The 15,704-nt window shown below is 26.8% G+C and overlaps 1 protein-coding gene across 1 annotated transcript; it reads right to left on the minus strand.

Moving 5' to 3' along the window:
• Nucleotides 1–5,494: 5,494 nt before the first annotated feature.
• On the minus strand, nt 5,495–14,844 carry scn1bb (sodium channel, voltage-gated, type I, beta b). The gene is made up of 6 exons (XM_051137443.1): nt 14,183–14,844; nt 11,944–12,110; nt 8,598–8,835; nt 8,372–8,513; nt 6,374–6,445; nt 5,495–6,289 (listed from the first exon to the last, which is right to left on the minus strand). The coding sequence occupies exons 1-5, from the start codon at nt 14,268–14,270 to the stop codon at nt 6,379–6,381; spliced, it is 702 nt and encodes a 233-aa protein (XP_050993400.1). The 5' UTR covers nt 14,271–14,844; the 3' UTR covers nt 5,495–6,289; nt 6,374–6,378.
• Nucleotides 14,845–15,704: the final 860 nt, after the last annotated feature.

Consider the following 15,704-nt stretch of genomic DNA (forward strand, 5'->3'; position numbering starts at 1 on the left):
TCGGATATCACCGGACACCACCACGCTGTTCCAAGTTGGTTAATCACGGTACATTAAGACTGTACTGTATTGCTTGACAAGTTTTCTGAGATGTTAAGTTTAAATACGCAATCGAGGCTTATTAAACACGCACTGATTTGCATAAGTTTGGAACTGAAGTGTGAATCCAGGTTCGGACTTCTTGTGAGATTTTGTTGTCATTCTGGATTTCTCTTTTTATCACTCCATAAATCAGAAAATACTGACAACGGACAGAAAACGCATGCACTGTCACCATGTTTTAGGAGTAAAATGTTGTAAATCAGTGTGAATTAAATCTTCAGAAGAAATAAATCTGTAAAGTTTGGTGCATGTAGGATTTTTAAAGGTATTGGAATTTATAAAGAAAGAAAGATGACTAGAAACGTTACAAATGTGAGTATTTTATTGGTTGAAACTAATTTGATTGGAAAATATTTTTATTTCATTATTCATTATTTATAATTCATTATAGAGCCCTCAAGAGTATTAGTTATTGAAACTGATTTTTGGAATTTAATTATTTTATTTCAATATTATTATAATGAATTAGTTTTGGGCAATGATTAATTACATCCAAAATAAAAGTTATATGAAAGTTATAAATATAATGTGTGTACTGTGTATATTTATTCTGTATATATAAATACGCACAGATGCATGTATAGATTTCAAAATATGTTGTTTATATATATATATACATATATATATATATACACTACCGTTCAAAAGTTTGGGGTCAGTACATTTTTATTGTTTCTTTTTTCTTTTCTTTTTTTTTTAAGAAATTAATACTTTTATTCACCAAAGATGTATTAAGTTAATAATTAAAAGCTTATTAAAAGTTAATAATAAATAATTTACATTGTTATAAAATATTTATATTTTGAATAAACACTGTACTTTTTAAACTTGTTATTCATGAAAGAATCCTGAAAAAAAAAAAAAAAAATTACAGGTTCAAAAAATATTTGGCAGCACAACTGTTGATATTATCCAACATTGATCATTCTAATAATAAATCCGCATATTAGAATGATTTCTGAAGGATCATGTGACACTTAAGACTGGAGTAACAGCTGATAAAAATTCAGCTTTTCATCACAGGAATAAATTCTATTTTAAAGTATGTTAAAATAAAAAACATTATTTTATATTGTAAAAACATTTTGCAATATTACTGTTTTTTTCTATATTTTTAATCAAATAAATGCAGCCTTGATGAGCATAAGAGACTTCTTTAAAGACTATTACAAGTCTTACTGACCCCAAACTTTTGAACGGTAGTGTATATATACATACACACACACATATATATGTGTGTGTGTGTAATTATATGAATATAAATACATAAATCTAAATATATGTAAAATATATAATGTATGTGTGCCTTATATATGTGTGTATATATATATATACACACACACACACACACAGAGGGATGCATGTATATAAGAAAAATGTTGTTTATATATTTAATATATTTATATATGATATAAATTATTTTAATATAAATACATATACGTAAATATAATAAAAATTACCAAATATATAAAAATATATAAATCTAAAAATGATATGGGTCAAAGACCAAAAAGGGTTTAAGCATAAAAACTAAGTGTAGTACGGTTTTAAATTTTTGTTGTTTTTCAAAAAAAAATAAATAAATAAATAAATTACACATTTTCTGTTTAATTGAATTTCTGTTTTTGTTTTTCCTAAACCAAAAAAAAAAAAAAAAACCCATCATTTTCCTCGTATTTACAGAAGACACCCACTAAAATGTAACTCACAGTGTAACAATCTTGTCAGGCATATTTACAACAAAAATCAATTTATGATGAATTAAAAAAAAAAGATGAATTACTTTCACCCCAAATACGAATTAGTTGTAATTCTATATTTTAAATGTGCCACTATCCTAGGTTTTGCCCATTTGTCAGTAAGAATTTTTTACTCATTTTTACTGATTACTCAACACAATAAAATGTAATACGCTCCATTATTCTTTTATACAATTTAATATGTACAAGTCAGAATAAACATGTTTGAATTTTTACATAAATATTGTTACACTGAATGACAATGTAACATTATCTCAACCAAACTTTGACATTTTATTCTCCAAAAACTTATTTGAAACCTTAAAAGTAGACACTTTACCTACATTTAATGTGCTTTCTACTTCTTTTGATGTGGACATCTGAACCTCTTTGACCCTCATATATATATATATATATACACACACACACAAAAACGTTTATTTGGGATGCGATCAATTGCGATTAATCATTTGAACAATATATGATAAATATTTTTTTAAAAATCATATATAAATAATTAAAGTAAATTCAAATGCATCTCAGAGTTCGTGTGAATAACACTGTGCTAAAGCAGCAGATATATTCGAGGTCATCAGATATTGTTTTTGGCGGTGAGGGGCTCAGAGTCCTGACGTCTGAAACACCTTCATTCTGTGCTTTAGTTTGACTCAAATGATCATGAATTGAGCTGCTAATTAAACAAACACAAATGTCCCAGAATTCATCACATGAAACTCAAGTAGAAAAACTGAAATGCTATTTGTGTGGACAATATACTACAATACTCTTTATTTACACCTTAAAAATATTTGATAGTGTGTTCTGAATACTAGCAGGACACAGTATGTACGGTTCAAAAACAGCATGATTCATTTATCATGTGGAGTCTGATGATTATTACTGAAAAACAATGCTTTTGCTTTTTCAGCACAGTTTTGTGTAACAAATCACGACTCTAATTACCTGTTCATTCATCACACTGGAAATGGAAGCTCAATTCGAGTGCATTGCATCATGGGCCGGTGTATTACGTCATCAGACGGTTTCATACTTACAGAAAATACGCATTCGGTGCTCTGCAAAAATACATCAAATAAAACCAGCAATAATATAATGCTTCACTTTTGCCAGCAAAACTGTGCACTGTTCATTAATATTATTAAATTATGCTAAAAGAATATTATGTTGACATGTTTGGATCCTTCGTCATGTTCTATATTGTATTTATATTTATATTTGAGTTTTTAATCTTACTTTCCTAAGTTTTTTTTTCCTCAAAATTGTCTCTCTTATAACAGCAGTATATTTATGAGTTGCTGTAAAAGCAGACTTTAAATGTAATATTTTAAATATAATGTACATTTTTATTTGATAAAGTCAGAAATGCAAGAAAAAAAGTCTGAATTGTGAGATTTTTTATCCTGTGGCAGAAACACGTTTCTTAAGTAATAACTGTATTATACTGCATTATGAACTGTTCAACCATTAATTTAACAACAGAGAGTTCATGAAACAAATGTTTTTACAGCATAAATGTGCTGTTCTTTAAGAGCTGAACACATGAGTTCATTTAGTCTTAAATCTATACAGAGGAATTGCATTATATCATCTACTTGTTTTCAATGATATTATATTATATAATGATTATTCACCATTAATCGCGTTCAAAATAAACGTTTTTGTTTGTATAATATATGTGTGTGTACTGTGTAGATTTATTATGTACACCGGTATATAAAGACAAACACATACAGAATATATTTTGAAAATATTTACATGTATATATTTATATTCATATAATGTCTATTTTACATACATATATTTAATATATAAATACAACATATTTTTCTTAAATATATACATGCATTCATATATACATAATAATTATATATATAGTACACAAAAATATATTATTTTGGATGCAATTAATTGCAAATAATTGTTGCTCAGCACTACAATTTTTAAAGCTTAATTTTTTAAGTATTTAGATGACAATTTTAATAATCTGTAATGGCTATTTTATTTTATTTTTAAAATATTGTTAATTTTGTGTGCTTATGATTATTTTATAATTACGTTTTTATTTTTGTCTGAATCATGTTATGATAATTTTTATATATTGTTATTTTTTTCTTCATCGTCTGTAATGTTATGATTATTTTATGAATATTTTACATACTCTTAATTCTGTCTTCATTAACAGTTATGATAATTTTTTATTATTTTTAAATACTGTTAATTTTGTGAACTTATCATCTGTTAAGTTTATTTTATGAATATTTATATACTGTCAATTTTATCTGGACCATCTGTTATGATTATTTTATAATTATTTTTATATTTTTGTCTACATTTTGTAAAAAAAAAAATTTTTATTTATTTTTAAATAATGTTAATTTTGTGGTTATCATGTGTTATGATCATTTTATATATATTTATATACTGTTAATTTTGTCTTTATCTGTTATGGTTATTTTATAATTATTTTATATTTTTGTCTGAATCATGTTATGACATTGTTTTATGTATTGTACATTATTTATTTTGAAATACTGCCAAAAATACTTTTGTGTTTATCATGTGTTATGATTTATGGTTTTATGGTGTTATGGTTTTATGAATATTTTATATACTGTTCATTTTGTCTGAATTGTGTTAGGATTATTTTTAGATATTGTAATTTTTTTCTTAATCATCTGTAACAATTATTTTATACTTATTTTTAAATACTGTTTGATTTTTAAATACTATATTTTTAAATGAATCATATTTTTAAATACTGATCATCTGCTATGATTATTTTATAAATATTTATAATGTCAATTTTGTCTTAATTAGCCGTTATGATTATTTAAAAATTATTTTTATATTTTTGTCTGAATCATTTCATGATTGTTTTTATATACTGTAAATGTTTTATTTCATTTATTTTTAAATACTGTTAATTTTCTGTGTTAATTATCAGTTATATTATTTTATAATTATTTTTATATTTTTTATTTTATTTTATTTATTTTTAAATAATATTAATTTTGTGTTTAGCATGTGTTATGATAATTTTACAAATATTTATATACTGTTAATTTTGTCTTTATCTGCTGTGATTATTTTATAATTATTTTATATTTTTGACTGAATCATGTTGTGATTATTTTTATGTACTGTACATTTATTTATTTTGAAATACTGCCAGTTTTGTGTTATGATTTATGGTTATGGTTTTATGAATATTTATACACTGTCAATTTTGTCTTAATTATCTGTTATGATTATTTTAGAATTATATTTGTCTGAATCATGCTATAATTATTTTCCTACACTGTTACTTTTTTCTTAAGAAGTTATGATTGTTTTTAAATACTGTTAATTTTGTGTTTATTATCGGTTATGTTATTTTATAATTATTTTTATATTTTGTAATTTTATTTATTTTTAAATACTGTTAATTTGTATTTTTAAATATTTTATTATTTTTAAATGTTATAGGCATTTTTAAATTTTATTCAAATGAGCGTAAGTCTCTGGTAATGACCGTTGTGTGTATAAATAAACTGTTAGTTGTTATTTGTGGTCAGTGACTGTCTTAACTAACGTAAGCAAACACAAAGCAGCATCCACACGCTTCCGCTCACAAATGAAGGAGTCCACAGAAATCATTTGAACTCATTTAATTTGCACATTTCTCTCTCTCTCTCTCGCGTTCTCGGCACTTCCGCCCACCAGCCCCGCGTTTCCCAGCATTCACTTCTGCGTTTCCCACAGATCATCACCATCATCACATTATATCACGCGCATCTGACAGAAAAAGGGCCTATCTGGGGCGAGTAGGTTTGTTCCTGGATCCTGGCACGGACGGTCTGCAGTGTGGGCATGCATTAAAACGGCACACGGCGGGACGGGGACGAGCTATCGGGTGTCTTAATGCGCTTACCCACAATGCATGAGGAACATTCTGCGAGCGCCTGCTACATTCAAGAGCTAGAGTTCGATTCTCGTATTGCACTTGGATTATACGACTAAGAGGACTTTGTTCGAAGTGTCTAGGATGAGTTTCCTCCCGCCGTACAAACGTATAGAAATCGCATTTGCATTCACATTCACGTTTAGCTCATGCAACCGCGGCATTGCATGGCGTGTGGCTTTCGGATGCTCTTACGCTATGTGTAGGATATAGATATAGATACTGTACGACCTCCATATGTGGCGAGATCAACAAAGACGGCTCGCTCTTTACTGATCTCTAGTGCAAAATCAGCGTATTGCGTTTCTACGGAGCGCTGCGCTCCACCGTGACGGTTTATCCATGCATAGCAAGAAGGACATGCGGAGGAGATCGGGTCAACAGGTAAGAAAAGCTTATAAAAATAGGAGGAGGAAGAGGAGGAGGAGGAGGAGACAGTGACAGCAGTTCAGAAGGAAGAGGTTTCGGAAAGAGCGTCCTGGAAAACCTGCAGACGGGAAACAAGAAAGTGGTTGGAAAGAGAGACACGTCCGGGAAAACCGGGACTAGTTAAGACCGATGCGCAACTCACCTGTGCTATTCCGCTACCTGCACGCCCGCGCAGTTGTCTTTGCTCTCGGACGCGATCGCCAGATACTCCGCGCTGGAACACACAAAACAAACGCTCGTTCGTCTGCACTTCCTCAAGCAAATTCAATTCCTGTAAAATCACTGCAAAACTGCAACATATTACAACTTTAATAAATGTTTACTTCAGTGTTATTTTAGTATTATTCAGACGCTGCTGTGTTTTTAAAGCAGTTTTTATTTTTATATTGTCATTTACATTAGTTAAGGTTTTTTCTTAATAGTTTTATACATGTCTATATATAGTTTTATACATTTTTATTTCAGTTTTAGTTATTTTAGTAGACAAAGCTTGGTTTGTTTGTATTATTTTATTCAGTCTGAAGTAACAAATTTGTGTTTTTTTATTGTTTTTATTTTAATTTGGACCATTGAACATTATTTTGTATCAGGTTTTTTTTTATATATATATATATATATTTCATTTTATTTTAATATTTATTTATTTTGTTAATACTTTTGTTTTATGTTTTTGCCATTTTTACTAGTTTTTGGGGTTTTTTACATATGTATATATATATATATATATATATACATTTTTCATTTTAATTTCAATATTAGTTTAGTTATTTTAGTACTTCAAGTCAAATTAAAATTAAACTGAGAAATGTTGCTTTTAAAGTTTTTAATATATTATTTGATTTTATTTCAAGTTTTTTTTTTAATGGTTTTAATTTTAATTGTATTAAACAATGAGTGAACAACCTGTAAAATTGAATAATCAAATAATCCAAATAATGACTAAACTATATTTTCTGTCCTGTAAAATTGAATTTAATCATTATAAACAGTCAAGATAATAAGTAAACAATATTTTTGGTCCTGTAAAATTTAATTTAATAATTAAAAATAGTTAAAATAATGAGGACACAACATTTTTTGGTCCTGTAAAATTAAATTTGATAATTATAAACAGTGAAACTAATAAGTAAACAGTATTTTCAGTGCTGTGAAACTAAATTTAATAATTAAAAATACTCAAAATAATAAGTAAACAATATTTTCGTCCTGTAAATTGAATCTAACAATTATAAATAGTCAAGATAATGAGTAAACTATATTTTTTGGTCCTGTACAATTAAATGTAATTATTATAAATACTTAAGACAGTGAGTAAACAATATATTTTGGTCCTATAAAACTGAATTTAATAATTCTAAATATTCAAAATAAGTAGTAAACAATATTTTCAGTCTTGTAAAACTGAATTTAATAATCAAAAATAGTCAAAATAATAATTAAACAATATTTTCGGTCCTGTAAAATTTAATTTAATAATTAAAAATAGTTAAGATAATAAGTAAACAATATTTGTGGTCCTGTAAAATTGAATTTAATAATTAAAAATAGCCTAAATAATAATTAAACATTATTTGTGGTCCTGTAAAATTGAATTTGATCATTATAAATAGTCAAAATAATAAGTAAACGATATTTTCAGTCCTGTAAAATTTAATTTAATAATTAAAAATAGTCAAGATAATAAGTAAACAATATTTTCAGTCCTGTAAAATTTAATTTAATAATTAAAAATAATCAAAATAATGAATGAACATGTTCGGTCCTGTAAAACTGAATATGATCATTAAAAACAGTTAATAGTAAGACAATGAGTAAACAATACCCTCAGTCCTATTAAATGTAAGTATTTAGTAATAACTTATTGATGCTAAATAATGAAAATGATTGGCATCACACAATAATTTTAGTTTTGGATAATTGACAATAGACGTGATTTTAGGTTAAAATGTGTATCTGAGATCCTATTATTATTTACATTCATATACTGAATTTCAGTTTTAGTTATTGTACTAGACCAATTGTTTTAGTTAAATATAATAACACTTAATTGTTGATAAAGTCTAAGTACCGTTCAGCGTGTGACGAGTGAGTTTTTCTGTCATCTAGTGTGTGTGTGTTGTGTTTGCGGTGCGTTACTGACGCGCTGGCTCTGAGCGCTTCCTCTCCGGCGGCCGCGATCTTCCTGTAGCAGTAGATCATCTCCACCAACAGCCAGAGCTGCAGACCGATGATGGACACGTACATCATCACCTCCGACACGATGGACGCCGTCCCGCGCGTGGCTGAAACGAAACGGCGACCGGCGATCAGACGACGCTCAAGAACCAGAACGACTCTTTATAAATCAGCGTTTTCATTCGTGATACCTTTGGCCACCACGGTGAGGTGAACCTCTTTACTGGCGATGTCGGTGTGGTCGTAGTGCCCGTAGGTGAGGACCCGGTTGAAGACGCAGCGGTAGACGCCGGAGTCGTTGAAGGTGACGTTAAGGAGGTCCACGGACGCGTCCTGAAGGTCCAAGGTGTTCTTGCTGCCGTGCCACTCCACGCGATCCAGAAAGCGCTCGTCGATGATGCTGGCCACCTCGCCGTCGTAGCTGTAAATCTGCCCACGAGACGCAAACCGTCAGACAGAACAAACACCAGACATCCCATCATTCCCCAAACCCGCACGACTTCACGAAGATGATGATGGAGACCGTGGCCCTCAAACGTCAAAGAGGACATGCTGTATTTTTTATTCTAATTGAATTTATTCTCATTATTTTATTATTTAGTTAGTTACTTAAATCAATTTTCATCTATTTGTTTGAATTATTTTTTTAACACTGATTTTAGTTTTAGTTCTTTTTTTTTTGTTTACATCAAATCTGCCTTGTTTTAATATTTTACTTTAAATAACTGTATTTATTTTGTTGTATTTATTTTAGTCAAATGCTTTTAATTGTTTATTCAGTTATTTAAACCCATTTTTATGTAATTGTTTTAATTATTTTTTTTAACACTGATTTTTAGTTTTAGTTTTATTTTAATTAACTGTATTTTTTAATGATTTATTTATTTTAGTCAAATGCTTTTCATTATTTAAATCAATTTTTTATGTATTTATTTTAGTAACTTTTAATACTGATTTTTAGTTTTAGTTCTTTATTTCTTTTTATTTTGCATCGAATCTGCTCCGTTTTAATATTTAATTTTAATTGACAGTATTTATTTTAGAATTTTTTATTTTAGTCAAATTCTTCAAATTATTTATTTGTTTATTTTAAATGTATTTATTTATTTTATGTATTTATTTTAATAATGTTTTAACACTGATTTTTAGTTTTAGTTCTTTATTTTTTTATTTTGCATCAAATCTGCTTTGTTTTATTGCTTTATTTTAAATAACTATTTATTTGGTTGTATTTATTTTAGTCAAATGCTTTTCATTATTTAAATCAATTTTTTATGTATTTATTTTAGTAATTTTTAATACTGATTTTTAGTTTTAGTTCTTTATTTCTTTTTATTTTGCATCGAATCTGCTCCGTTTTAATATTTAATTTTAATTGACAGTATTTATTTTATAATTTTTTATTTTAGTCAAATTCTTTAAATTATTTATTTGTTTATTTTAAATGTATTTATTTATTTTATGTATTTATTTCAATAATGTTTTAACACTGATTTTAGTTTTAATTCTTTTTTTTTTACATCAAATCTGCTTTGTTTTATTGCTTTATTTTAAATAACTATTTATTTTGTTGTATTTATTTTAGTCAAATGCTTTTAATTGTTTATTTAGTTATTTAAATCCATTTTTATGTAATTGTTTTACTTTTTTTTAACACTGATTTTTAGTTTTAGTTTTATTTTAATTAACTGTATTTATTTTTAAATGTTTTATTTATTTTAGTCAAATGCTTTTCATTATTTAAATTAATTTTTTATGTATTTATTTTAGTAACTTTTAATACTGATTTTTAGTTTTAGTTCTTTATTCCTTTTTATTTTGCATCAAATCTGCTTCGTTTTAAAATTTAATTTTAATTGACAGTATTTATTTTATAATTTTTTATTTTAGTCAAATTCTTTAATTTTTTTTTGTTTATTTTAAGTGTATTTATTTATTTTATGTATTTATTTTAATAATGTTTTAACACTGATTTTTAGTTTTAGTTCTTTATTTTTTTTTTTATTTTGCATCAAATCTGCTTTGTTTTAATATTTTATTTTAAATAACTGTATTTATTTTATAATGTTTTATTTATTTTACTCAAATGCAATTAATTATGTAAATCAATTGTTTCTGTGTTTACTTTAATAACTTTAAATACTGATTTTTAGTTTTTTTTTTTAATTTACATCAAATTTGCTCCGTTTTAATATTTAATTCTAATTAACTGTATTTATTTGATAATTTTTTATTTTAGTCTGATGCTTTAAATTATTTGTTTATTTAAATCAATTTTTATGTATATATTTTAATAATGTTTTAACACTGCATCAAGTCTGCTTCGTTTTAATATTTTATTTTAAATAACTGTATTTATTTTATGTTTTATTTATTTTAGTCAAATGCATTTAATCGTTCATTTACTCATTTCTTTAAATCAATTTTCATCTAATAAATTTCATTTTAATAATTTTTTACACTGATTTTTAGTTTTAGTTCTTTATTTTTTTTAATTTACAAAAAATTGTCTTCGTTTTACTATTTTATTTTAATTAACTATTTATTTTATAACGTTTTATTTATTTTAGTCGAATGCTTTTGCTTATTTATTTAGTTGTTCAGTGTTTTTTTTTGTTTGTTTGTTTGTTTGTTTTTTTTACATCAAATTTGCTTCGGTTTAATATTTTTTTAATTAACTGCATTTATTTTGTTCAATTTATTTTATATTTTAGTAAAATGCTTTTAATTGTTTATTTAGTTATTTAAATAAATTTTTATGCATTTATTTTAATAATTGTTTAACACTGATTTTTACTTTTAGTTCTTTATTTTTTATGAGGTCAAATTTGCTTTGTTTTAATATTTTATTTCAATTAACTGTATTCAGTTTTTTTTTTTTTTATTTTAGTCAAACGCTTTTATCTGTTTATTTGTTTAAATCAGTTTTTATGTATTTATTTAGTTTTAGTTTTTTAGTTTTTATTTAAATACTTTTTTTATTTAAATCAATATTTTAATGAAATTTATTTATTTAAAAAATGTTTTGTTTACTTTTAATCAAATGCTTTTTTGTGTTTATTTAGTCATTCATGTTTTATGTTTTAAAATTTGATTTATTTTAATCAACATTTTATTCTAATCAAATGTATTTATTTTAACATTTTATTTAGTCATTCATTATTATTTGCATCAGATTTATTTTGTATGAATGTACTTATTGTAATCAGAAGATTATTTATTTATTTCAATGAATTTCAATTCAAAATCACCATTAAAGTCTCATAAACGCAGAAGTGTTTTGAAGAACAGAGCCAAATTTAGCAGCACGACTTTGTCCGTTCCTCACGTAAACCTCAGAAGAGTTGGAATATGGTTCACGAGTCACGTGACCCGCCGTTCTGATTGGTTTATGGTGCTTTTATGGAGCCTGAGAGCCGTATTGACCCTCCACTTTCATTTAGCGGATGCCGAGCGTCTCGTTTTTCATTTTTGCGCTCCGGCGAGGAGCTTCTTCGTCATCGTCACCATCATCATCAGTCCTGCGTCAGAACTCACGTGCGCGAACTCGGCCTCTCCTCGCGCCCTGAACATCCAGTCGACGGTGGCCGTGGCCTCCACCTCCCCTCGCTTCTTACAGGAAATGCATCCCAGCTTGAAGCTCTGTCCCGCCACGGCCTCGGTGTCCGAATCCACCTCGGCACACGCGCCGCTGCACAGAGACACTGCGGACGCGCAAAAAACACACACGTGATCACACGCCACCATAGTCACACTCAAACGCAAGAAACACATGAAGACCTCATTAATACTGAATGATCATGTATAAAATATTAATTGGAAATTATTTCGTTTCTGTTCCACTACTGCACTCTTTCCCACTCGCTGTAGTACTGCACCGCTGGACGTATTGTTTATTTATTTATTTTAAATCATTTATTCAAATCAAGTGTTATTTATCAACTAAATTTATTTATTTAAATAATGTTTTTATTTATTTACATCAAACTTTATTTATTTTAACCAATTATTTATTTGAATCAAATTTATTTGTTTTAGTCATTTTATTTTACTTTTAATCAATGTATTTATTTTAAATCAAATATATTAACTTATTCATTTATTTATATCAATGTATATGTATTTCTTTTAACTCTTTGTGATCTTAATCCAATGCATTTACTTAAATCATGTTTTGTTTCATTTCTAATCACATTACTGCATTATTTTCTACTCATTATATTCAATCAATTTTTATTTATTTTCTTTATTTTTATCCATTTATTTGAGTTTTGATTATTCATTTATTTACATCAAATTTAAGATAAAAAGTATACATTTCTTGATTTTTATTTAAATCCATTTTTAACATTTGTTTTAAACGTATTTGTCTTTTGTTTATTTTAATAAAATTTCTTTATTTATTTACATTACTGTATTATTTTCTACTCATTATAGTAAAGAAATTATTTATTTTCTTTTTTTTATTCATTTATTTTAATCAAACTGTTTGCTTATTCATTTACATCAAATTTACAATAAATGTATACATTTCTCGATTATTTATTTAAAATTTTATCCAACTTAATTATCTTTTGTTTATTTTAATAAAATGTTTTTGCTTATTTATTTATTTATGTTACTCATTATATACTCATTATAGTAAATCAAGTTATCCATTTATCTTAATCAGATGTTTTTTATTCCTTTATTTACATCAAATTTAAAATGCATTTGTACATTTCTCGCATAATATTTATAAATCCATTTTCTCATTTTTAAATCAAAGGCATTTATCTTTTGCTCATTTTAATATAATGTTTTTGCTTATTTATTTACATTGCATTACTGCATTATTTTCTACTCATTATAGTAAATTAATTTGTATTTTTTTTTATCCGTTTATTTCAATCAAATGATTTTATTTAAATCCATTTTTTTTAATCAAACTTATTTATCTTTTGTTTATTTTAATAAAATGTTTTTGTTTAGTTATTTTATTTGTTTACATTACTGCATTATTGTCTACTCAATATAATAAATCAATTTTTTTTTTTTTTTATCCATTTATTTTATCAAATGGTTTTATTTATTTACATAAAATTTAAAAATAAATGTATACATTTCTTGATTATTTAAAATTTTATCAAACTTAATTATCTTTGGTTTATTTTAATACAATGTTTTTGCTTATTTATTTATTTACATTATTGCAGTATTTTTACTCATTATAGTAAATCAATTTATTCATTTATCTTAATCAGATGATTTTTATTCCTTTATTTACATCAAATTTAAAATACATTTGTACATTTCTTGATTCTATATTTAAATCCATTTTTGAATTTTTAATCAAACTTATTTAATTATCTTTTTTTTCATTTTAATAAAATGTTTTTGCTTATTTATTTTATCTTCTACTTATTATAGTAAATTAATTAGTATTTTTTTAATCCATTTATTTCAATCAAATGGTTTTGTTTTATTTATTTAAATCCATTTTTAATATTTTTTTAATCAAACTTATTTATCTTTTGTTTATTTCACTAAAATGTTTTTGTTGATTTATTTTATTTGATGTATTTACATTATTCAACTTATGAATTTTAATCAAATGTATTAATTAAATTTCTATGAATTTAAATCCATTTTAAAATCTTCTTTCCTCAATTTTAATACAATTTATTTATTTCGTTTGACCTTATTTTTTTATGAAGTATCCTAGCACTCCCATGCGGGCCCCTGAGGGTCCCGGGACCCCTGTTTGCAAACCCCGTGTTGTGACGCTGAGACTCACCGGACAGCGCGCAGAACACACACAGGAGCAGCAGACGTCTCACACTCACGTCCGCCATCTTCATCTTCATCATCATCATCATCATCATCGCAGGAGTGTGTATTTGTGTCTAGTGTCCACAGCGCCGGATCTTCATGTCCCGCTCAGGAGAGGCTCAGAAGCATCATGTGATCAACCCAGACGACTAGACCAGCAGCATCTGAGGGTTCTGTTTTTTTGCTTAGAAAGATGTTTGGTGTGCAAAACGAGGCCAGCGGCTCCTGATTCAGCGAAGGGCCCCGGTTCTTTGGCTCTGCTGCAGCTCTCACTCACAGTCTTATTGCTTTGAGTCTTTGAAACCAAATCGGCGCTCAGACAATCATCAGAAATCTTCAGACCTGAGATCAGTTGAGATCATCTGTGCATCTCTGACACGAATGAATATGTAAATGAAGCGCGCTCCGCGTTCACGTTCACTCATATGTTCAGATAAAGCGCGTCGGTCACTCGCCTCCGTGACTGAATCCTCAAGCATCAGCCTGACGCGTGCGATCGGGAAGCGGAGATGTGTCGTGTTTTAACGCCATCCTGAGCGGCTCGCTCGCGCGTCCGGTGCGTTGTGTGGTTCCCGGTGACGCTCGGACTGATGCATTGCGGTAAAAATCCCGGGCCGCGCGCGCAGCGCAACCGAACCCGCGGTGACGTCACGACGCTGACGGCAGGTGCAGCCCCTTCAAAACTTTCTGAAAAAGAAAACACTAGCGTTTCAATGAAATTAACGATCGTTAACTCTAATAAATGCGGGGGGTTTTCTCACAAACTACCTTCCGTCTCAAACCACATCAAGTTTTCGAGCATGTGGTTAAGAGAAAATATATAATTATATAGTTTTATCTATAGTCCCAGGGCAGGTTGATATTAAAAAAAAATTAATAATAATAATAATAAAAATAGCTGTTGTTAAATCTCCCAGATCAGTTATTCAGAGAGATTCAGTTAATTAACATTATTTTATTTATCTAATTAAGGTTTATGTATATATAAATATATATTTATTTATTTATTTTTTTTTGCAAGACCTAAATAATACAATAATATTTATTCATTAGTATTAATAATATTAAATAATATAATAATTAAGTAACATTATTATTATTATTAAATAAAAATAATCAACAAATTAATAATATTTCAATGTCTTGTTAAAATTGAAAACTGAAGTTGTTTCAAGACCTAAATAATACAGCAGTATTTTATATTTATTAATAATGAATAATGTTAAATAATATAACAATTAATTATTATTATTATTAAATAAAAATAATTATATTTCAATCTCATGTTGAAATTATTTTTATTTTTTTTCCAAGACCTAAGCAGTGTTGGGAAGGTTATTTCGGAAATGTTATAGATTATAGATTACAAGTTACTCAATTTAAAATGTAATAAGTAGTGTAACTTTTCAATTATTTTATTAATGTAACTTATTACTTTTGATTACTTTTTGATTACTTTTCTAAATTTCTAATATTTTCAACTGTTA

This window comes from Labeo rohita, chromosome 19 (assembly GCF_022985175.1).
Source record: "Labeo rohita strain BAU-BD-2019 chromosome 19, IGBB_LRoh.1.0, whole genome shotgun sequence".
Classification (NCBI taxonomy): Eukaryota; Metazoa; Chordata; class Actinopteri; order Cypriniformes; family Cyprinidae; genus Labeo; species Labeo rohita.